The sequence below is a fragment of the Oncorhynchus nerka genome, linkage group LG5 (genome assembly GCF_034236695.1).
Source record: "Oncorhynchus nerka isolate Pitt River linkage group LG5, Oner_Uvic_2.0, whole genome shotgun sequence".
NCBI classification, from domain to species: domain Eukaryota; kingdom Metazoa; phylum Chordata; class Actinopteri; order Salmoniformes; family Salmonidae; genus Oncorhynchus; species Oncorhynchus nerka.
In genome coordinates, this window is record NC_088400.1 from 13,861,829 (window position 1) to 13,887,534 (window position 25,706).

Below are 25,706 nucleotides of genomic sequence, written 5' to 3' on the forward strand. Positions count from 1 at the left end.
TCATTGACTACAGCTCAGTGTTCAACACCATAGTTCCCTCAAAGCTCATCACAAGGCTAAGGACCCTGGGACTAAACACCTCCCTCTGCAACTGGATACTGAACTTCCTGACGGGCCGCCCCCCAGGTGGTGAGGGTAGGCAACAACACATCTGCTACAGTGATCCTCAACACGGGATCCCCTAAGGGTTAGTGCTTAGTCCCCTCCTTTACTCCCTGTTCACCCACGACTGCATGGCCAAGCATGACTCCAACACAATCATTAAGTTTGCTGATGTCACAACGGTTGTAGTCCTGATCACCAACAACAATGAGACAGCCTATAGGAAGGAGATCTGTAAAGGCAGATCTCCTCTTCGTCTGAAGAGGAGTAAGGATCGGACCAGGATGCAGCGTGGTAAGTGTTCATGACGATTTATTACGAACTGAACACTGAAATACAAAACAATAAACGATATGATGAAAACGAAAACCGAAACAGTACCGTGTGGCGACAAACACTCACACGGAAACAAACACCCACCAACCAACAGTGAAACCCAGGCTACCTAAGTATGATTCTCAATCAGATACAACTAACGACATCTGCCTCGGTTTGAGAACCATACCAGGCCGAAACAGAAACCAAACATAGAAAAACAAACAGACTGCCCACCCCAACTCACGCCCTGACCATACTAAATAAAGACAAAACAAAGGAAATAAAGGTCAGAACGTGACCAGATCAGAGACCTGACAGTGTGGTGACAGGACAACAACCTCTCCCTCAACATGAGGAAGACAAAGGAGATGATCGTGGACTACAGGAAAAGGAGGGCTGAACACTCCCCCGTTGTGGTGGAGCAAGTTGAGAGTTTCAAGTTCCTTGGTGTCCACATCACCAACAAATGATCATGGTCCAAACAGACCAAGAAAGTCGTGAAGAGGGCACGACAATTCCTTTTCCCCCTCAGGAGACTGAAAAGGTTTGGCGTGTGTCCCCAGATCCTCAAACAGTTCTACAGATGCACCATCAAGAGCATCCTGACCGGTTGCATCACTGCCTGGTATTGTAACTGCTCGACACCGTAAGTTACTACAGAGGGTAGTGCGTACAGCCCATTACATCACAGGGGTCAAGCTTCCTGCTATCCAGGACCTACAGTGCATTCAGAAAGTATTCAGACCCCTTGACTTTTTCCACATTGTGTTACATTACAGACTTACTCTAAAATGAAGGAAAAAAACACACACTTGGGGACCTTCAATGCTGCAGACATTTTTGGATGGCGCCTCCCGAGTGGCCCAATGGTCTAAGGTACTGCAGTGCTTGAGTCATCACTACAGATCCGGCTTTGATCCCGGGCTATGTCGCAGCCGGCTACAACTGGGAGACCCATGGTACCCTTCCCCAGAACATTACCTCGACACAATCCTGTCTCGGAGCTCTACGGACAATTCCTTCAACATCATTGCTTGTTTTTTGCTCTGACATGCACTGTCAACTCTGGCACCTTTTTATATAGACAGATGTGTGCCTTTCCAAATCATGTCCAATCAATCCAGTTGTAGAAACATCTCAAGGATGATCAATGGAAACAGGATGCACCTGAGCTAAATTTCGAGTCTCATAGTCTGAATCGTTATGTAAATAAGCTTTTTCTGTTTTTATTTTTAATACATTTGCAAGAATTTCTAAAAGCCTGTCTTTGGTTTGTGTGTAGATTTAGAATAAGGCTGTAACATAACAAAATGTGGAAAAGGTCAAGAGGTCTGAATACTTTCCGAATGCACTATATATACTAAGTGGTGTCAGAGGGAGGCCCAAAAAGTAAGTAAGCATTTCACAGTAAGGTCTACTACACCTGTTTGTATTAGGCACGTGTGACAAATACAATTTGATTTGATTTGAATTCATACTGCCTGACAAAATGCAGAGGCAACAGGGATCAGAGCTATTGCGCGCTGGTGAGAGCTATGGCCTGTTCTCGATGGGCCCTGGTCAGAAGTAATGCACTATATAGGGAATAGGGTGCCATTTGAAACTCAGACATTTCCTTAAGGATCGTGACAAAGCTTTAATCTGGAGTTAATCCCTCCACTTGGAGCAAAGAGGATGTTTGTATTCTCTCTAATGCTCCTTGATAGATACCGTGACTTAAGGATTCCCGATAATAAACACTGGGCTGAATTCAAACTTCCACTTAAGTCAAATATTCACTTAGTCTCGCATTCTTCTAAAGAAGGACTGACTTGATGTCAAAGGCAGACTACAGATGTCATCTGTATGTGTCGTCTAAAGAAGAACTGATCTAGGATCTGTCCCTAAACCCAATTTCATAACAATAATTTCCACAACGATTAAGAATACCTGAACCTGTATCAGAGAGAGCGAGAGAAGCCAGGTTAGACTAAGAGCGAGAAAGAGAGTTCCTGTTCAACAGAGCATCTTGACTGTTCGTGAGTATGGATACACAGAGCATCATGCCTCTTCGTGAGTATGGATACACAGAGCACAGTGACACCTTGGGTGAGTATGGATACACAGAGCACAGTGACACCTTGGGTGAGTATGGATACACAGAGCACAGTGACACCTTGGGTGAGTATGGTTACACAGAGCACAGTGACACCTTGGGTGAGCATTAAAGATAATCATCACGGTAGAGGAGACCAGGTCTGGCAGTGTACCGCTGTGCTTGTACAATTAAAAAACACAAACACACAAACAGACCACCACTGTGACAATTAAAAAACACAAACACACAGACCACCACTGTGACAATTAAAACACACACAAAACGCACACAGAACACCACCGCTTTCCTCAGGACAGCCTTTAAAATAACCTATTTACTGTAATTAACATATTGCTCTGAGAGAGAGAGAGAGAGAGAGAGAGAGAGAGAGAGACCATGCAGTGATTCATTAGGCCAGGCTGAGTGATGATGTTTATGCCCCAGCACAGATGGGAATAATAAGTATGTGATTGTGTTGGTCATGAAGTTGTTATTCAACTGTTCCCATCTTAGCTAATCACAATACCACAATTTATAATTCAATCACATTCACTGTTATTCTGTCTTGGGCTTGGATAACGGCATCATAATAAACACAAACCCAATCTGGAGAAGCTTTTTTTCTGGCTGTATGTGTGTGGGTTTGTGTGTAGGTTAGGTGGACTAGGCTTTGAAGCTTGTGTTAATATTAATAAGTTGAAACACTTGACATAAATAGACCCAGGGATCACAGGGATTTCCTTTTATTTTATTTTGCATCAGTGAGGTGAAGCTCCTCAGAACAAAAATAACACTATTATTCTCCATTAGCCTGATTCTTACTAGAGAACAGGGCCAACATAGATTTTTTTCCAGGACATACTAAAATATTGATCTCGTCAAGGGTGAAAGTGGAATCACAGAACTGAAAACTCTGTTTCCTCTGTGTGGGTTAAAGACGTTGCAGTAACATTCTCTTTCTCACTGGCAAGAATATGAGTCCCATTTTAGTTCATAGTCCTCTGGATATTATACAGTATATAGATCCATGCTAATATCAGTCATAGGAGTCCTCTGTATATGATATTATAGTTGTCCAGTCTAATATCAGACATAGTATCCATTTGCTGTTGACATGTAAAGTAGATATCTTCATCAGCAGCACTAGCCTGTAAACCTATTCGTTCCATTGTGTTGCTAACACTTCATTGTATTGTCCTCATAGTTTTTGCTTCAAGTAAAGGTGAGTATATGGAACCATGAACCAGAAAGCATTATGTGATGATAAAACCACTGGAATCAATGTGGTCTAGTACAGTTTCATGCCTGATTTCTAAAGTCCAATGCCAATTTAATGCAAGTCCTATTCAAGCCAATCGTTGAAACACACTGCTTATTACTGTAATCCGATATACACAGTAACACCATCTTATTGTGTTGTGTCTGTTAGGTTGCCGTGGTAACGTTATTGCCCCTAGGCGTTGTATTTCTTCAGTAGGTCGTTCTGCCAGTGCCTCTTCTTGTCAGGGAAGACTTTAGGAACTTTGATCTTCCTAAAATCCTCAATACACTTTTTTAGATCTTCCTCCATCACCTTCCTCTCCTCCTCTTCCTCATTGACGCCTTTTGGGGGCCCCCCATTCTCCTTGACGGTGCTGGGGCGCGGCAGGGTCTTCAGGGCGAGGGTGGTGGGCCGCTGGGGGCTCATGTCAGGCAGGGGCGGAGAAGAGGGAAGAAGGTCGGGGCTGACCGGGGCTGGGACTGAGGCTGGAGGAGGGGGAGGGAGAGGTGGGAGATTAGCAGGAGGAGGAGGGTTGACAGGCAGGCCGTTTCGCAGATCCAGAGTGGTGCTTGTTTCTGGTTGGCTGACGGCAGTGCAGGGGGGGCAGGGGTCGTCGACGGGCTGGTCGGCGTGACGACTGGTGTCTGGGAAGTCGGAGGGCACAGGCTTGGGAAAGGTTGATCGCCCACCTGTAGCAGAGTGAGAGAGCGAGAAAGAGAAAGGCGGATGAGAAAGGTGGAGAGAGCGAGAGAATAGAACTTTAAAGGTGCACTATGCAGAAATAACTCCGCCATTTCCTGGTTGCTAAAATTCTAATAGTTTGCCTACTTTCAGTTTATGTGATAAAACAATCAAGTATAGTGTGGAGAATCACACCAAGAGAAACAACACTAAATAAAGAGAGACCTAAGACAAAAACATAGCAAGGCAGCAACGCATGACAACACAGCATGGTAGCAACACAACATGACAACATGGTAGCAGCACAAAACATGGTACAGACATTATTGTTACAACAGCACAAAGGGCAAGAAGGTAGAGACAACAATACATCATGGGATTGATCAGTGTGTCAACACTATACCACAGCTGCCTGGTAGGGAGAGAAAGCCTCTCAAATCGGATTAGATATGAGATTTTGTTGCCATGGGAACCAAGACAAAATACACCCTGGAAGGAAGAATGTTACTAGTTACCACAGCCACAAGTCAACATGGGCTTTTTCATAAAAGTTAATGAAAACAAAAATGTGCTTTTAGATATTAATTTAAGGTTAGGGTTAGGCACAATGTTAGCAGTGTGGTTAGGGTTAGGCACAAGGTTAGCAGTGTGGTTATGGTTCAGGTTAGGTTTAAAGTCAGATTTTAAGAAGAGAATTTGAAGAAATATGCAGAGTTTAGTTATTTGTGGCTGTGGTAGCTAGTGATGAGCTGGAAGGAGAGGACAATGAGGATTGTGGGTAAAGAGGACAAGGAGAAACACAGCAGGAGAACATCAGCAGAAATTAATATGGAGTAAAAGCACATCAGGTAGGTGGTGTTAGGTAGTGTTAGGTGGTGTTAGGTAGTGCTAAGTAGTGTTAGGTGGTGTTAGGTGTAGGTGGTGTTAGGTAGTGCTAAGTAGTGTTAGGTGGTGTTAGGTGTAGGTGGTGTTAGGTAGTGCTAAGTAGTGTTAGGTGGTGTTAGGTGTAGGCAGTGTTAGGTGTAGGTGGTGTTAGGTAGTGTTAGGTGTAGGCAGTGTTAGGTGGAGGTGGTGTGAGGTGTAGATGGTGTTAGGTGGTGTGAGGTGTAGATGGTGTTAGGTGGTGTGAGGTGTAGGTGGTGTTAGGTGTAGGTGGCATGCGGTGTAGGTGGTGTGAGGTGGTGTTAGGTTGCGTGAGGTGTAGGTAATGTGAGGTAGTGTTAGGTGGTGTGAGGTGTAGGTAGTGTGTTAGGTGGTGTGTGAGGTGGTGTAGGTGGTGTTAGGTGGTGTTAGGGTGGTGTGAGGTTGTGTGTTAGGTGGTGTGAGGTGTAGGTAGTGTTAGGTAGTGTGTTAGGTGTGAGGTGTGAGGTAGTGTGTTAGGTGGTGTGAGGTGTAGGTAGTGTTAGGTTGTGTGTTAGGTGGTGTGAGGTAGGTAGGTGTTAGGTTGATGTTAGGTGGTGTGAGGTGTAGGTAGTGTTAGGTAGTGTGTTAGGTGGTGTGAGGTGTAGGTAGTGTTAGGTAGTGTGAGGTGATAGGGAGGTAGGTGATGTTAGGTGGTGTGAGGGTGTAGTGTAGGTAGTGTGTTAGGTGGTGTGAGGTGTAGGTAGTGTTAGGTAGTGTGTTAGGTGGTGTGAGGTGTAGGTAGTGTTAGGTAGTGTGTTAGGTGGTAGGTGGTGTAGGTGTGTTAGGTGGTGTGTGTAGGTAGTGTTAGGTAGTGTGTTAGGTGGTTAGTGTAGGTAGTGTTAGGTGGTATGAGGTGTAGGTAGTGTTAGGTAGGGTGTTAGGTGGTGTGAGGTGTAGGTAGTGTTAGGTAGGGTGTTAGGTGGTGTGAGGTGTAGGTAGTGTTAGGTTGTGTGTTAGGTGGTGTGAGGTGTAGGTAGTGTTAGGTAGGGTGTTAGGTGTGTGAGGTGTAGGTAGTGTTAGGTAGGGTGTTAGGTGGTGTGAGGTGTAGGTAGTGTTAGGTAGTGTGTTAGGTGGTGTGAGGTGTAGGTAGTGTTAGGTAGGGTGTTAGGTGGTGTGAGGTGTAGGTAGTGTTAGGTAGTGTGTTAGGTGGTGTGAGGTGTAGGTAGTGTTAGGTGGTGTTAGGTGGTGGTAGTGTTAGGTAGTGTGTTAGGTGGTGTGAGGTGTAGGTAGTGTTAGGTAGGGTGTTAGGTGGTGTGAGGTGTAGGTAGTGTTAGGTAGTGTGTTAGGTGGTGTGAGGTGTAGGTAGTGTTAGGTAGGGTGTTAGGTGGTGTGAGGTGTAGTGTTGGGTAGGGTGTTAGGTGGTGTGAGGTGTAGGTAGTGTTAGGTAGGGTGTTAGGTGGTGTGAGGTGTAGGTAGTGTTAGGTAGTGTGTTAGGTGGTGTGAGGTGTAGGTAGTGTTAGGTAGGGTGTTAGGTGGTGTGAGGTGTAGGTAGTGTTGGGTAGGGTGTTAGGTGGTGTGAGGTGTAGGTAGTGTTAGGTAGGGTGTTAGGTGGTGTGAGGTGTAGGTAGTGTTAGGTTGTGTGTTAGGTGGTGTGAGGTGTAGGTAGTGTTAGGTAGGGTGTTAGGTGGTGTGAGGTGTAGGTAGTGTTAGGTAGTGTGTTAGGTGGTGTGAGGTGTAGGTAGTGTTAGGTAGGGTGTTAGGTGGTGTGAGGTGTAGGTAGTGTTAGGTAGTGTGTTAGGTGGTGTGAGGTGTAGGTAGTGTTAGGTAGGGTGTTAGGTGGTGTGAGGTGTAGGTAGTGTTAGGTAGTGTGTTAGGTGGTGTGAGGTGTAGGTAGTGTTAGGTAGTGTGTTAGGTGGTGTGAGGTGTAGGTAGTGTTAGGTAGTGTGTTAGGTGGTGTGAGGTGTAGGTAGTGTTAGGTAGTGTGTTAGGTGGTGTGAGGTGTAGGTAGTGTTAGGTAGGGTGTTAGGTGGTGTGAGGTGTAGGTAGTGTTAGGTTGTGTGTTAGGTGGTGTGAGGTGTAGGTAGTGTTAGGTAGTGTGAGGTGTAGGTAGTGTTAGGTAGGGTGTTAGGTGGTGTGAGGTGTGGTAGTGTTAGGTAGTGTTAGGTAGGGTGTTAGGTGGTGTGAGGTGTAGGTAGTGTTAGGTGGTGTTAGGTGGTGTGAGGTGTAGGTAGTGTTAGGTAGGGTGTGAGGTGTAGTGTAGGTGTAGGTAGGGTGTTAGGTGGTGGTGTGAGGTGAGTGTTAGGTGGGTGTTGGTGGAGGTGAGGTGATGTTAGGTGGTGTTAGGTGGTGTGAGGTGTAGGTAGTGTTAGGTAGGGTGTTAGGTGGTGTGAGGTGTAGGTAGTGTTAGGTAGGGTGTTAGGTGGTGTGAGGTGATGTTAGGTGGTGTGAGGTGGTGTGAGGTGTAGGTAGTGTTAGGTGGTGTGAGGTGGTGCATTCCTACAGTACCACCATACACACACACACTGACGCACACACAAAGTTCCTATACACACAGAGATGCACAACATTTCCACTCACCATCATATAGACCGATCAATTGTTTTTAAAGACTTGCACATCATATGACACACACACATGCACACGTACACACATGCACACGTACACAGGCCCAGCGCCTCTGCCCTGGATCTCCCAGCAGGCCTGATCGTCAGGGTAACCCTGCTTATGTAACAATTTCAGAGCAGACAAAGAGAGAGTGTGTGTGTGTGTGTTTTCATATATATGTGTGTGTAAGAGATAGGCCTATATAGAGAGAGCTACGGAGCTAGAGAGAGACAGAATAGGCAATGTAGGTTTAGATTTAGATGTGTGTGTGTGTGTGTGTGTGTGGGTTTAGATGTGGGTGTGTGGGTTTAGATGTGTGTGTGTGGGTTTAGATGTTGGTTTAGATGTGGGTGTGTGGGTTTAGATGTGGTTGTGTGGGTTTAGATGTGGGTTTAGGAGTGTGTGTGGGTTTAGATGTGGGTGTGTGGGTTTAGGAGTGGGTGTGGGTCTAGATGTGGTTGTGTGGGGGATTACATTTACATTTACATTTAAGTCATTTAGCAGGCTCTTATCCAGAGCGACTTACAAATTGGGCATTCACCTTATGACATGCATCTAAATCTTTTAAGGGGGGTGAGTGGGTTTAGGGAGTGGGGTTTCAGGTGTCTGGGTGGTGATTGATGTGGGTGTGAGGGGTTTGTTCCACCATTGGGGGGAGCAGGGAACAGTTTTGACTGGGTCTAGACTGTACTTTGTGGTAGGGGTTTAGAGGTGGGTTTAGGAGTGCCCTTGTTTGGGTTTAGAGCCTGGAGGTACTGGGTGTGTGGGTTTAGGGAGTCTTGTAGATGTGGGTTGGTGTGGGTTTAGATGTGGGTGTGTGGGTTTAGGAGTGGGTGTGGGTCTAGATGTGGGTGTGTGGGTTTAGGAGTGGGTGTGGGTTTAGATATGGGTGTGTGGGTTTAGGAGTGTGTGGGTTTAGATGTGGGTGTGTGGGTTTAGGAGTGTGTGGGTTTAGATGTGGGTGTGTGGGTTTAGGAGTGTTAGAGGAATAATCCACTGGGGGATGGGCAGCATGTCTCTCTCTCTTTCATAGAGGCTTAGGGAGGAAATTAGGGAAAATAGTCCCTCCAACTCTCTCTCCCGTCCTCGTGGGGTTGCTTTGGGGAGGGTTGGGTGTTTTCTTTATTGGGCACAGGGGAGGGTAGTGGGTTTTTTCCCTGGTTTTACTTGCACTCTTTTGCAGGTTTTACTATATAATGTCTTCCATCCAAGCCTCATCTGCCTGCATGCTCCTCAAATCAAATCAAATTATATTCGTCACATGCGCCAAATACAACAGGTGTAGACCTTACAGTGAAATGCTTACTTACGAGCCACTAACCAAAAGTGCAGTTTCAAAAAATATGGATAAGAAAAAGCGATAAAAGTAACAATTAATGAAAGAGCAGCAGTAAAAAATAACAATATATATACAGGGGGGTGCCGGTACAGAGTCAATGTGCGGGGGCACCGGTTAGTTGAGGTAGTATGTACATGTAACGACGTAGCGTGAGTTTATTAAATTGACTTAACATAGGTGACAACAGAGAGTGGCAGTGGTGGGGAGGGGGGGGGGCAATGCAAATAGTCTGGGTAGCCATTTGACTAGATGTTCAGGAATCTTATGGCTTGGGACTAGAAGCTGTTTAGAAGCCTATTGGACCTAAACTTGGCGCTCTGATACCGCTTGCCGTGCGGTAGCAGAGAGAACAGTCCATGACTAGGGTGGCTGGAGTCTTTGACAATTTTTAGGGCCTCTGACACCGCCTGGTAAAGAGGTCGTGGATGGCAGGAAGCTTGGCCCCAGTGATGTACTGGGCCGTTCGCACTACCCTCTGTAGTGCCTTGTGGTCGAAGGCCGAGCAGTTGCCATACCAGGCCGTGATGCAACCAGTCAGGATGATCTTGATGCTGCAGCTGTAGAACCTTTTGAAGATTTGAGGACCCATGACAAATGTTTTCAGTCTCCTGAGGGGGAATAGGTATTGTCGTGCCCGCTTCACGATGGTCATGGTGTGCTTGGACCATGTTAGTTTGTTGGTGATGTGGACACCAAAGAACTTGAAGCTCTCAACCTGCTCCACTGCAGCCCTGTCAATAAGAATGGGGGCATGCTCGGTACGATTTTTCTTGTAGTCCCAAATCATCTCCTTTGTCTTGATCACGTTGAGGGAGAGGTTGTTGTCCTTGCACCACTCGGCCAGGTCTCTGACCTCCTCCCTATAGGCTGTCTCATCGTTGTTGGTGATCAGGCCTACCACTGTTGTGTCATCTGTAAATTTAATGATGGTGTTGGAGTCGTGCCTGGATGTGCAGTCATGAGTGAACAGGGAGTACAGGCGGGGACTGAGCACACACCCCTGAGGGGCCCCTGTGTTGAGGATCAGAGTGGTGGATGTGTTGTTTCCTAACCTTACCACTTGGGGGCAGCCCATCAGGGAGTCCAAGATCCAGTTGCGGAGGGAGGTGTTTAGTCCCAAGGTCCATAGCTTATTGATGTGCTTTGAGAGCATTATGACGTTGAACACTGAGCTGTAGTCAATGAATAGCATTATCACATAGATGTTCCTTTTGTCCAGGTGGGAAAGGGTTTGCAGGCCCTGACACATCTGACAAGCGTCTGCGCCGGTGTCTTACCACTCGATCTTAGTCCTGTATTGATGCTTTGCTTGTTTGATGGTTCGTCGGAGGGCATAGCTGGGTTTCTTATAAGCTTCCGGGTTAGAGTCCCGCTCCTTGAAAGCAGCAGCACTAGCCTTTAGCTCACTGCGGATGCTGCCTGCATGGCTTCTGGTTTGGGTATGTACGTACGGTCATTGTGGGGACAACATCATCGATGCACTTATTGATGAAGCCAATGACAGATGTGGTGTACTCCTCAATGCCATTGGAGGAATCCCGGAACATATTCCAGTCTGTGCTAACAAAACAGTCCTGTAGCTTAGCATCTGCTTCATCTGACCACTTTTTTATTAATCTAGTCACTGGTGCTTAACCGCAAAAGTTATTTTTTATTATGTATTTAGCAGATTTGACCAGCAACAAGTCGGTTTGATCGAAACACATCTCGGATGGGAAAATTCACATATTGTTTTAATGCAGATTTTAGAATAGTAACATGACAATCTGTCACCAATTGGATGGGAACCTAGCTATAGACACCTTAAAGACTGTGGCAAGTGCGCTCATCCAGTGTCACTTTCATTATGTTCATCAGCATCCCCAAACATCTAAAGAATAAGCTACAGCCAAAACAAGCCCGGTAAGAACTGTTCTTCAACTTCCCCCTCCAGCGTTTAAAGCAGCTAGATTGGCTACCTGTGGAACAAATAGTAGTATTTATTCAACTTGGTCTGGTCCACAGATCTATCACGGACTCCGCCCCCAGAGAGAGCTATATTTCGTTTGAATTTTTTTCACTTTCACTTACTTAGCTAGCGAATGCAGCTAGCTAGTTTAGCCTACTTAAACATCCAGCTCAACAGATAGGGATGCTATGCTAGCTAGCTGGCTATGGCTATCTAACACTGGAACTCTTCCAAGTCAAGGTGAAATGGGGTTGAGGTCAGGGCTCTGTGCAGGCCAGTCAAGTTCTTCCACACCGATCTCAACAAACCATTTCTGTTTGGACCTCGCTTTGTTTATGGGAGCATTGTCATGCTGAAACAGGAGAAAGCCTTCCCCAAACTGTTGCCACAAAGTTGGAAGCACAGAATAATCTAGAATGTCATTGTATGCTGTAGCGTTAAGATTTCCCTTCACTGGAAATAAGGGGCCTAGCCCGAACCATGAAAAACAGCCCCAGACCATTATTCCTCCTCCACCAAACTTTATAGTTGACACTATGCATTGGGGCAGGTAGTGTTCTCCTGGCACCTACCAGATGGTGAAGCGTGATTCATCACTCCAGAGAACGCATTTCCACTGCCCCAGAGTCCTATGGTCGCGAGCTTTACACCACTCCAGCCGACGCTTGGCATTGCGCATGGTGATCTTAGGCTTGTGTGCAGCTGCTCAGCCATGGAAATCCATTTCATCAACATTTTATTGTGCTAACATTGCTTCCCAACGCAGTTTGGAACTCGGTATATAGTGTTGCAACTAAGGACAGGCGATTTTTACGCGCTATGTGCTTCAGCTGTCTCGTTCTGTGAGCTTGTGCGGCCTACCACTTCTCAGCTGAGTTGTGGTTGCTCCTAGATGTTTCCACTTCACAATAACAGCATTTACAGTTGACAGGGGCAGCTCTAGCAGTGCAGAAATGTGATGAACTGACTTGTTGGAAAGGAGGCAGTGCCATAAGTCACTGAGCTCTTCAGTAAGGCCATTCTGCTGCCAATGTTTGTCTATGGAGATTGAGCAATGTTGAGCAAAATTGAGCAATGTGCTCAATTTTATGCACCTGTTAGCAGTGGGTGTGGCCAAAATAGCTGAATCCCCTAATTTGAAGGGGTGTCCACATACTGCTGTATATACAATGTATATACAGTATATTTCTCTGTTTGTATCTCTTTCTCCCTCTCTCTCCCATCTGTTCGTTGTGCCACCTCTCTGTGTTTCCACCATCAGAGCCATTAGCAGCTCTAATGTGTCACCATTGCCAGGGCTTAGCACCTCATGTCAACTAATTTCTACTGCACCCAGCACATATTTCATATTAATCCTCCATCTCTTCTCTTCTACTCCAACTGTACATGACATTTCTTTAGCTGCAGAACAGTAATATATAGAAAGAATGCATTACTTTGCTAACAGTCGACACAGTCCATAGATCCATAGATGCTGAGTATGGTGAATGTATTCAATGAATATATTCAGATATTGGTGAATTTGAGGTTGTTTGATCTGCTGTCATTCTGTACTGATGAATTGACCCGAAGAATGAAGAACTACACCAAAACACAGGGAGTATTTTGTATCCATGGTAACACTGTGACATGGGGAAAGACATTTCAGAGTAACTAGTGGCTCTTTAGATTGAGTAGTGTTTTTTTTGTTGTCCTGGGGGTGTATTGGTGCATAATGGTCACATCCTGCACATTCAAAAGGGAGATCACGCTACACGCTAGTACCTGCTACATATCTTCCACAACAGCACAGTGTTTTTGATCTAATTACCCATAATTCAGTTCAGTTCGTGCTATAAATTCTCAGACAACACAAAGATTCCTTGATGCCCTTCCAGACTCCCTCTGCCTACCCAAGGATGTCAGAGGACAAAAATCAGTTAACCACCTAACTGAGGAACTCAATTTAACCTTGCGCAATACCCTAGATGCAGTTGCACCCCTAAAAACTAAAAACATTTGTCATAAGAAACTAGCTCCCTGGTGTACAGAAAATACCCGCGCTCTGAAGCAAGCTTCCAGAAAATTGGAACGGAAATGGCGCCACACCAAACTGGAAGTCTTCTGACTAGCTTGGAAAGACAGTACCGTGCAGTACCGAAGAGCCCTTACTGCTGCTCAATCATCCTATTTTTCCAACTTAATTGAGGAAAATAAGAACAATCCGAAATGTATTTTTGATACTGTCGCAAAGCTATCTAAAAAGCAGCATTCCCCAAGAGAGGATGGCTTTCACTTCAGCAGTAATAAATTCATGAACTTCTTTGAGGAAAAGATCATGATTATTAGAAAGCAAATTACGGACTCCTCTTTAAATCTGCGTATTCCTCCAAAGCTTAGTTGTCCTGAGTCTGCACAACTCTGCCAGGACCTAGGATCAAGAGAGACACTCAAGTGTTTTAGTACTATATATCTTGACACAATGATGAAAATAATCATGGCCTCTAAACCTTCAAGCTGCATACTGGACCCTATTCCAACTAAACTACTGAAAGAGCTGCTTCCTGTGCTTGGCCCTCCTATGTTGAACATAATAAACGGCTCTCTATCCACTGGATGTGTACCAAACTCACTAAAAGTGGCAGTAATAAAGCCTCTCTTGAAAAAGCCAAAACTTGACCCAGAAAATATAAAAAACTATCGGCCTATATCGAATCTTCCATTCCTCTCTAAAATCTTAGAAAAAGCTGTTGCGCAGCAACTCACTGCCTTCCTGAAGACAAACAATGTATATGAAATGCTTCAGTCTGGTTTTAGACCCCATCATAGCACTGAGACTGCACTTGTGAAGGTGGTAAATTACCTTTTAATGGCGTCAGACCGAGGCTCTGCATTTGTCCTCGTGCTCCTAGACCTTTGTGCTGCTTTTGATACCATCGATTACCACATTCTTTTGGTGAGATTGGAAACCCAAATAGGTCTACATGGACAAGTTCTGGCCTGGTTTAGATCTTATCTGTCGTAAAGATATCAGTTTGTCTCTGTGAATGGTTTGTCCTCTGACAAATCAACTGTAAATTTCGGGTTCCGTTTTAGGACCACTAATGTTTTCACTATATATTTTACCTCTTGGGGGATGTCATTCGAAAACATAATGTTAACTTTCACTGCTATGCGGATGACACACAGCTGTACATTTCAATGAAGCATGGTGAAGCCCCAAAATTGCCCTCGCTAGAAGCCTGTGTTTCAGACATAAGGAAGTGGATGGCTGCAAACTTTCTACTTTTAAACTCGGACAAAACAGAGATGCTTGTTCTAGGTCCCAAGAAACAAAGAGATCTTCTGTTGAATCTGAATCTGTCTCAAATAATACTGTGAAGGACCTCGGCGTTACTCTGGACCCTGATCTCTCTTTTGACAAATATATCAAGACTGTTTCAAGGACAGCTTTTTTCCATCTACGTAACATTGCAAAAATCTGAAACTTTTTGTCCCAAAATTATGCAGAAAAATGTATCCATGCTTTTGTTACTTCTAGGTTAGACTACTGCAATGCTCTACTTTCCAGCTACCCGGATAAAGCACTAAATAAACTTCAGTTAGTGCTAAATACGGCTGCTAAAATCCTGACAAAAAATATTGATCATATTACTCCAGTGCTAGCCTCCCTACACTGGCTTCCTGTTAAGGCAAGTGCTGATTTCAAGGTTTTACTGCTAACCTACAAAGCAATACATGGGCTTGCTCCTACCTATCTCTCTGATTTGGTCCTGCCGTATATACCTACACGTACGCTACGGTCACAAGACGCAGGCCTCCTAATTGTCCCTAGAATTTCTAAGCAAACAGCTGGAGGCAGGGCTTTCTCCTATAGAGCTTCATATTTATGGAATGGTCTGCATACCCATGTGAGAGACGCAGACTCGGTCTCAACCTTTAAGTCTTTACTGAAGACTCATCTCTTCAGTGGGTCATATGATTGAGTGTAGTCTGGCCCAGGAGTGTGAAGGTGAACGGAAAGACTCTGGAGCAACGAACCGCCCTTGCTCTCTCTCCACTGGGATTCTCTGCCTCTAACCCTATTACAGTGGCTGAGTCACTGGCTTACTGGTGCTCTTTCATGCCGTCCCTAGGAGGGGTGCGTCAATTGAGTGGGTTGAGTCACTGACTTGATCTTCCTGTCTGGGTTGGCGCCCCCCCCCCCTTGGGTTGTGCCGTGGCGGAGATCTTTGTGGGCTATACTCGGCTTTGTCTCAGGATGGTAAGTTGGTGGTTGAAGATATCCCTCTAGTGGTGTGGGGGCTGTGCTTTGGCAAAGTGGGTGGGGTTATATCCTTCCTGTTTGGCCCTGTCTGGGGGTATCATCGGATGGGGCCACAGTGTCTCCTGACCCCTCCTGTCTCAGCCTCCAGTATTTATGCTGCAGTAGTTTATGTGTCGGGGGGCTAGGGTCAGTTTGTTATATCTGGAGTACTTCTCCTGTCTTGTCCGGTGTCCTGTGTGAATTTAAGTATGCTCTCTCTAATTCTCTCTTTCTCTCTCTTTTTGCCTCAGGACTACCTGGCATGATGACTCCTTGCTGTCCCCAGTCCACCTGGCCGTGCTGCTGCTCCAGTTTCAACTGTTCTGCCTGCGGCTATGGAATACTGACCTGTTCACCGGACGTGCTACCTGTCCCAAACCTGCTTTTTTCAACTCTCTAGAGACAGCAGGAGCGGTAGAGATACTCTTCATGATCGGCTATGAAAAGCCAAGTGACATTTACTCCTGAGGTGCTGACCTGTTGCACCCTCGACAACTACGGTGATTGTTATTATTTGACCATGCTGGTCATTTATGGACATTTGAACATCTTGGCCAATTTCTGTTATGATCTCCACCCGGCACAGCCAGAAGAGGACTGGCCACCCCTCATAGCCTGGTTCCTCTCTAGGTTTCTTCCTAGGTTCTGGCCTTTCTAGGGAGTTTTTCCTAGCCACCAGGCTTCTACACCTGCATTGCTTGCTGTTTGGGGTTTTAGGCTGGGTTTCTGTACAGCACTTTGAGATATCAGCTGATGTACGAAGGGCTATATAAATATGTTTGATTTGATTTTGATTTGATTTGACGGGCGGTGAAGGAGAGGACGGGGTAGGACAGAAGAGGGACAGGGCAGGACAGGAGAGGAGAGGACAGGGCAGGAGAGGAGAGGAGAGGACAGGGCAGGACAGAAGAGGGACAGGGCAGGACAGGAGAGGGACAGGGCAGGACAGGAGAGGGACAGGGCAGGAGAGGAGAGGAGAGGACAGGGCAGGACAGGAGAGGGACAGGGCAGGAGAGGAGAGGAGAGGACAGGGCAGGACAGGAGAGGGACAGGGCAGGACAGGAGAGGACATGGCAGGAGAGGAGAGGAGAGGACAGGGCAGGACAGAAGAGGGACAGGGCAGGACAGAAGAGGGACAGGGCAGGAGAGGAGAGGAGAGGACAGGGCAGGACAGAAGAGGGACAGGGCAGGAGAGGAGAGGAGAGGACAGGGCAGGACAGAAGAGGGATTTGTAAGTCGCTCTGGATAAGAGCGTCTGCTAAATGACTTAAATGTAAATGTAAATGACAGGGCAGGACAGAAGAGGGACAGGGCAGGACAGGAGAGGAGAGGACAGGGCAGGAGAGGAGAGGAGAGGACAGGGCAGGACAGAAGAGGGACAGGGCAGGACAGGAGAGGAGAGGAAAGGGCAGGGAAGGAGAGGACAGGGCAGGACAGAAGAGGGACAGGGCAGGACAGGAGAGGAGAGGACAGGGCAGGGAAGGAGAGGAGAGGACAGGGCAGGACAGAAGAGGGACAGGGCAGGACAGGACAGGAGAGGACAGGGCAGGGAAGGAGAGGAGAGGACAGGGCAGGACAGAAGAGGGACAGGGCAGGACAGGAGAGGAGAGGACAGGGCAGGACAGAAGAGGGACAGGGCAGGACAGAAGAGGGACAGGGCAGGACAGGGCAGGACAGAAGAGGGACAGGGCAGGACAGAAGAGGAGAGGACATAAGAGGACAGGGGTACAGAGGCAGCAACACCTGTTCTACTACTACTACAGTATAACTCTACTGTTCCAATACTACTACGGTATAACTCTACTGTTCTAATACTACTACAGTATAACTCTACTGTTCTAATACTACTACAGTATAACTCTACTGTTCTAATACTACTACAGTATAACTCTACTGTTCTACTACTACTACAGTATAACTCTACTGTTCTAATACTACTACGGTATAACTCTACTGTTCTAATACTACTACGGTATAACTCTACTGTTCTAATACTACTACAGTATAACTCTACTGTTCTAATACTATAATATAACTCTACTGTTCTAATACTACTACAGTATAAGTCTACTGTTCTAATACTACTACAGTATAACTCTACTGTTCTAATACTACTACAGTATAACTCTACTGTTCTAATACTACTACAGTATAACTCTACTGTTCTAATACTACAGTATAACTCTACTGTTCTAATACTACTACAGTATAACTCTACTGTTCTAATACTATAATATAACTCTACTGTTCTAATACTACTACAGTATAACTCTACTGTTCTAATACTACTACAGTATAACTCTACTGTTCTAATACTATAATATAACTCTACTGTTCTAATACTACTACAGTATAACTCTACTCTTCTAATACTACTACAGTATAACTCTACTGTTCTAATACTATAATATAACTCTACTGTTCTAATACTACTACAGTATAACTCTACTGTTCTAATACTACAGTATAACTCTACTGTTCTAATACTACTACAGTATAACTCTACTGTTCTAATACTACAGTATAACTCTACTGTTCTAATACTACTACAGTATAACTCTACTGTTCTAATACTACTACAGTATAACTCTACTGTTCTAATACTATAATATAACTCTACTGTTCTAATACTACTACATTATAACTCTACTGTTCTAATACTATAATATAACTCTACTGTTCTAATACTACTACAGTATAACTCTATTGTTTTAATACTACTACAGTATAACTCTACTGTTCTAATAGTACTACAGTATAACTCTACTGTTCTAATACTACTACAGTATAACTCTACTGTTCTAATACTACTACAGTATAACTCTATTGTTCTAATACTACTACAGTATAACTCTACTGTTCTACTACTGCACTATAACTCTACTAGTACTACTACTACTACTACAGTATAACTATACTGTTCTAATACTACTACAGTATAACTCTACTGTTCTACTACTGCACTATAACTCTACTAGTACTACTACTACTACTACAGTATAACTCTACTGTTCTAATACTACTACAGTATAACTCTACTGTTCTACTACTGCACTATAACTCTACTAGTACTACTACTACTACTACAGTATAACTCTACTGTTCTAATACTACTACAGTATAACTCTACTGTTCTACTACTGCACTATAACTCTACTAGTACTACTACTACTACTACAGTATAACTCTACTGTTCTAATACTACTACAGTATAACTCTACTGTTCTACTACTGCACTATAACTCTACTAGTACTACTACTACTACTACAGTATAACTCTACTGTTCTAATACTACTACAGTATAACTCTACTGTTCTAATACTACTACACTATAACTCTACTAGTACTACTACTACAGTATAACTCTACTGTTCTAATACTACTACAGTATAACTCTAGTGTTCTACTACTGCACTATAACTCTACTAGTACTACTACTACTACTACAGTATAACTCTACTGTTCTAATACTACTACAGTATAACTCTACTGTTCTAATACTACTACAGTATAACTCTATTGTTCTAATACTACTACAGTATAACTCTACTGTTCTAATACTACTACAGTATAACTCTACTGTTCTAATACTACTACAGTATAACTATATTGTTCTAATACTACTACAGTATAACTCTACTGTTCTAATACTACTACAGTATAACTCTACTGTTCTACTACTGCACTATAACTCTACTAGTACTACTACTACTACTACAGTATAACTCTACTGTTCTAATACTACTACAGTATAACTCTACTGTTCTACTACTGCACTATAACTCTACTAGTACTACTACTACTACTACAGTATAACTCTACTGTTCTAATACTACTACAGTATAACTCTACTGTTCTAATACTACTACACTATAACTCTACTAGTACTACTACTACAGTATAACTCTACTGTTCTAATACTACTACAGTATAATTCTAGTGTTCTACTACTGCACTATAACTCTACTAGTACTACTACTACTACTACAGTATAACTCTACTGTTCTAATACTACTACAGTATAACTCTACTGTTCTAATACTACAACAGTATAACTCTATTGTTCTAATACTACTACAGTATAACTCTACTGTTCTAATACTACTACAGTATAACTCTACTGTTCTAATACTACTACAGTATAACTCTATTGTTCTAATACTACTACAGTATAACTCTACTGTTCTAATACTACTACAGTATAACTCTACTGTTCTACTACTGCACTATAACTCTACTAGTACTACTACTACTACTACAGTATAACTATACTGTTCTAATACTACTACAGTATAACTCTACTGTTCTACTACTGCACTATAACTCTACTAGTACTACTACTACTACTACAGTATAACTCTACTGGTGTAATACTACTACAGTATAACTCTACTGTTCTACTACTGCACTATAACTCTACTAGTACTACTACAGTATAACTCTACTGTTCTAATACTACTACAGTATAACGCTACTGTTCTAATACTACTACAGTATAACTCTACTGTTCTAATACTACTACAGTATAACTCTACTGTTCTAATACTACTACAGTATAACTCTATTGTTCTAATACTACTACAGTATAACTCTACTGTTCTAATACTACTACAGTATAACTCTACTGTTCTACTACTGCACTATAACTCTACTAGTACTACTACTACTACTACAGTATAACTATACTGTTCTAATACTACTACAGTATAACTCTACTGTTCTACTACTGCACTATAACTCTACTAGTACTACTACTACTACTACAGTATAACTATACTGTTCTAATACTACTACAGTATAACTCTACTGTTCTACTACTGCACTATAACTCTACTAGTACTACTACTACTACTACAGTATAACTATACTGTTCTAATACTACTACAGTATAACTCTACTGTTCTACTACTGCACTATAACTCTACTAGTACTACTACTACTGCTACAGTATAAGATGGTGCCGGAGAAGATGGCAGACATTTTACGTGCCCCCAGCCGATTGTGTTTTTTTGTTTGCTTATTTGCGTTGTTTGTAACTTATTGTTTTATCTATTTTGTACATAATGTTGCCTCTACCGTCTCTTATGACCAAAAATAACTTCTAGACATCAGGACTGCGATTACTCTCCACGGACTAGCAGAATCCTTTTTCCTTTCACGACTCTGACGAGCCCGATGCTGAGGATACGCTGCTTCCTCGGGAGCAGGCCCTGATCCCCGTGATCTGCGTGAAGAAGAGGCGACCAAAGAGGAGCCAAAGGTCTGTCTGCCTTCTGAGAATTCGCAAGCGATTGAATAAACCCCCACTATCCTCCATTCTGCTAGCAAACATGCAATGTTTGGACAATAAAATAGACGAGTTACACTGAAGATTAAACTACCAATGGGACATTAAAAACTGTAACATCTTATGATTCACGGAGTCATAGCTGAACGACGACAACATCAACACACAGCTGGCTGGTTATACGATGTGCCGGCAGGATAGAACAGAGGCGTCTGGTAAGACAAGGGGCGGCAGACTATGTATTTTTGTAAACAGCTGGTTTCTTTGTAGCTGTTTGTAAACAATCTGTATTCTTTGTAGCTGTTTACATACTACCACAGTCAGAGGCTGGCACTAAGATAGCATTACATGAGCTGTATTCCACCATAAGCAAACAAGAAAACGCTCACCCAGAGGCGGCGCTCCAAGTAGCCGGAGACTTAAATGCAGGGGAACTTAAATCAGTTTGACCAAATTTCTATCAGCATGTTAAATGTGCATCCAGAGGAAAAATACTCCACACAAAGAGACGCGTACGAAGCTCTCCCTCGCCCTACATTTGGGGAATATGACAATAATTCTATCCTCCTTACAAGAAAAAGTTCAAGCAGGAAGCACCAGTGACAAGATCAATAATAAAGTGGTCAGATGAAACAGATGCTAAGCTACAGGACTGTTTTGCTAGCACAGACTGGAATATGTTCTGGGATTCATCCAATGGCATTGAGGAGTATACCACATCAGTCATTGGCTTCATCAATAAGTGCATCGATGACGCCGTACGTACATACCCCAACCAGAAGCAATGGATTACAGGCAGCATCCACACTAAGCTAAAGGCTAGAGCTGCCACTTTCAAGGACCGGGACTCTAACCCGGAAGCTTATAAGAAATCCCGCTATGCCCTCTGACGAACCATCAAACAGGCAAAGCGTCAATACAGGACTAAGATTGAATCGTGCTACACCAGCTCTGAAGCTCGTCGGATGTGGCAGGGCTTGCAAACCATTACAGACTACAAGGGGAAGCACAGCCGAAAGCTGCCCAGTGACACGAGCCTGCCAGATGAGCTAAACGACTTCTATGCTCGCTTCGAGGCAAATAACACTGAAACATGCATGAGAGCTCCAGCTGTTCCGGAAGACTGTGTGATCACGGTCTCCGCAGCCGATGTGAGTAAGACCTTTAAACCGGTCAACATTCACAAGGCCGCTGGGCCAGATGGATTACCAGGATGTGTACTGCGAGCATGCGCTGACCAACTGGCATCTTCACTGACATTTTCATCCTCTTCCTGTTCGAGTCTGTAATACCAACATGTTTTAAGCAGACCACCATAGTCCCAATACCTAAAAACACTATGGTAACCTGCATAAACGACTACCAACCTGTAACCCTCACGTCTGTAGCCATGAAGTGCCTTGAAAGGCTGGTCATGGCTTACATCAACACCATCCTCCCAGAAACCCTAGACCTACTCCAATTTTCATATCGCCCCAACAAATCCACAGATGATGCAATCTCCTATGCATAGATGTTGTCACTTTAAAAACTCTACTTACATGTACATACTACCTCAACTAACCATTGCCCCCGCACGTTAAATCTGTACCGGTACCCCCTGTATATAGCCTCCACATTGACTCTGTACCGGTACCCCCTGTATATAGCCTCCACATTGACTCTGTACCGGTACCCCCTGTATATAGCCTCCACATTGACTCTGTACTGGTACCCCCCTGTATATAGCCTCCACATTGACTCTGTACCGGTACCCCCTGTATATAGCCTCCACATTGACTCTGTACCGGTACCCCCTGTATATAGCCTCCACATTGACTCTGTACCGGTACCCCCCTGTATATAGCCTCCACATTGACTCTGTACCGGTACCCCCTGTATATAGCCTCCACATTGACTCTGTACCGGTACCCCCCTGTATATAGTCTCCACATTGAATCTGTACCGGTACCCCCTGTATATAGTCTCCACATTGAATATGTACCAGTAACCCCTGTATATAGTCTCCACATTGAATATGTACCAGTACCCCCTGTATATAGTCTCCACATTGAATATGTACCAGTACCCCCTGTATATAGTCTCCACATTGAATATGCACCAGTACCCCCTGTATATAGTCTCCACATTGAATATGTACCAGTACCCCCTGTGTATAGTCTCCACATTGAATATGTACCAGTACCCCCTGTATATAGTCTCCACATTGAATCTGAACCGTACCCCCCTGTATATAGTCTCCACATTGAATATGTACCAGTACCCCCTGTATATAGTCTCCACATTGAATATGTACCAGTACCCCCTGTATATAGTCTCCACATTGAATATGTACCAGTACCCCCTGTATATAGTCTTGCTGTTGTTATTTTACTGCTGCTCTTTAATTACTTGTTACTTTTATCTCTTATTCTTATCCGTATTCTTTTAAACTGCATTGCTGGTTAGGTGGCTCATTTTAAGTAAGCATTTCCCTGTAAGGTCAACACCTGTTGTATTCGGCTCATGCGACTAATAACATTTGATTTGATATGTGGCCGTTCTACTCCTACAGTGGATTCTATGTCTCTCAGGAGCTCAGCTAACTTTCGCCCAAGCCTACTGTTCTACTAATACAGTACAGTATCCAACCCCACTACTCTCCTCCTAGATTTGAACCCTAACGATATATTATAGTATAATATAGAAGACATTTAGTACACAGTATCCTGTCCTCACAGTACCCTGCCCTCACAGTATCCTGCCCTCACAGTATCCTGCCCTCACAGTATCCTGCCCTCACAGTATCCTGCCCTCACAGTACCATGCCCTCACAGTATCCTGTCCTCACAGTACCTCTTCATTTCTCTCTCTCCATCCATGTCTGTGTGATGTATCTGTCAGGTTTCAGAGGGCTAGGGCCACTGTAATCACAGCACTAATGGATGCTCTTTAATTGTGTCTCTGCGCTTTGTACAGGCACAAATCCATGATGGGTCGCACTCCTGGCCATAACTACCGTGTCTAGGAGAGAGAGGAAGAGAGGGGAGAGAGAAAAAATGAGAGATGGAGGGAAGGAGAGACAGTGGGGAGACAGAAAGATAAAATCAGAGAGAGGGAAAGCTGTCACCAGAATGACATTCAGCATTCTAACATCTGGTGTTACTGGACCGCAAAGACACACCGCTTTATCAGTCAGTGATGTTTAATGAGCAGCCTCTCTCTCTCTCTCTCTCTATAAACCCATGACCTTGCATGTCAGTGTCCCCAGTGTGTTATAAGACCAATATGTTCTGTGACAGCTCAGAAACCTCCGTCCTGCCACTAGAGGAGTGTCAGTCTGTGTGAGGAAACAGCAGAGTGTCAGTCTGTATGAGGAAACAGTGGTGTCAGTCTGTATGAGGAAACAGTAGTGTCAGTCTGTGTGGAAACAGTGGTGTCAGTCTGTGTGGAAACAGTGGTGTCAGTCTGTGTGAGGAAACAGTAGTGTCAATCTGTGTGGAAACAGTGGTGTCAGTCTGTGAGGAAACAGCGGAGTGTCAGTCTGCGTGGAAACAGTGGTGTCGATCGGTGTGAGGAAACAGTGGTGTCAGTCTGTGAGGAAACAGCGGAGTGTCAGTCTGCGTGGAAACAGTGGTGTCAGTCTGTGTGGAAACAGTGGTGTCAATCTGTGTGTAAACAGTGGTGTCAATCTGTGTGGAAACAGTGGTGTCAATCTGTGTGTAAACAGTGGTGTCAATCTGTGTGTAAACAGTGGTGTCAATCTGTGTGGAAACAGTGGTGTCAATCTGTGTGGAAACAGTGGTGTCAGTCTGTATGAGGAAACAGTAGTATCAGTCTGTGTGAGAAAACAGAGGAGTGTCAGTCTGTGTGAGGGAGGGAGAGAGGGAGAGGGAGAGAGAGGGAGAGAGAGGGAGAGAGAGGGAGAGAGAGAGAGCGAGGGAGAGAGAGAGGGAGAGAGAGCGAGACAGAGAGAGAGAGAGAGAGAGAGAGAGAGAAACAGAGAGAGGGAGAGAGAGAGAGGAGTCAAATAGATTGTTTATTTGTTTGCTAATGCATTTCTAAGTGGCCTGGCCTTAAAAGATGAAAGACTGACACGAAAGAGAGAGGGAGAGGAGAGAAGAAAGAGCGAGAGAGAAAATAAGCGACCAATTAGTGAGATTAGCCTTAGATCTTGAAGCTTCGTTAACCTTACATGCAGTCCTCAGTCTTTATCCACTGAGGCTATTCCTGACCACTACGAATGTACATGTGTTGACTGAGAGGTGTGTGTTTTGTGTGGGTGTGTGTGTGTGTTGTGCATGCATATGCCGAGCAGGTCTGCAGTAGGCTACTCTGTGGCAGTAATATCAGCCTAGAACCAAACGCTGACTGAGCGACCTCATTGACATGATAATAAGAATCAGAATCACACACAGCCATGCCTCTTGGAAGACTTCAAATGGACCACAACAACTCCATTTAATATTACCCTGGAAGGAGAGAGAGAAGTTATAATATTACCCTGGAAGGGGATAGAGAGTAGCTATAATATTACCCTGGAAGGGGATAGAGAGTAGCTATAATATTACCCTGGAAGGGGATAGAGAGTAGCTATAATATTACCCTGGAAGGAGAGAGAGAGTAGTTATAATATTACCCTGGAAGGGGATAGAGAGTAGCTATAATATTACCCTGGAAGGGGATAGAGAGTAGTTATAATATTACCCTGGAAGGAGAGAGAGAGTAGTTATAATATTACCCTGGAAGGAGAGAGAGAGTAGTTATAATATTACCCTGGAAGGGGATAGAGAGTAGCTATAATATTACCCTGGAAGGGGATAGAGAGTAGTTATAATATTACCCTGGAAGGAGAGAGAGAGTAGTTATAATATTACCCTGGAAGGAGAGAGAGAGTAGTTATAATATTACCCTGGAAGGGGATAGAGAGTAGCTATAATATTACCCTGGAAGGAGAGAGAGAGTAGTTATAATATCATTT

The 25,706-nt window shown here is 44.2% G+C and overlaps 1 protein-coding gene across 2 annotated transcripts in view; it reads right to left on the reverse strand.

Moving 5' to 3' along the window:
* Positions 1-3,214: 3,214 nt before the first annotated feature.
* The window catches only part of LOC115118346 (BTB/POZ domain-containing protein KCTD12-like), a 37,625-nt gene continuing 15,133 nt past the window's right edge, over positions 3,215-25,706 (reverse strand). Inside the window, exon 2 of one of the 2 annotated variants that reach the window (XM_029646940.2) lies at positions 3,215-4,447. In XM_029646940.2, coding sequence (XP_029502800.1) covers positions 3,951-4,447 — 497 coding nt within the window. In that variant the 3' untranslated portion in view covers positions 3,215-3,950. The remainder of the gene's footprint in view (positions 4,448-25,706) is intronic. The other variant, XR_010463896.1, reaches the window with a different exon arrangement.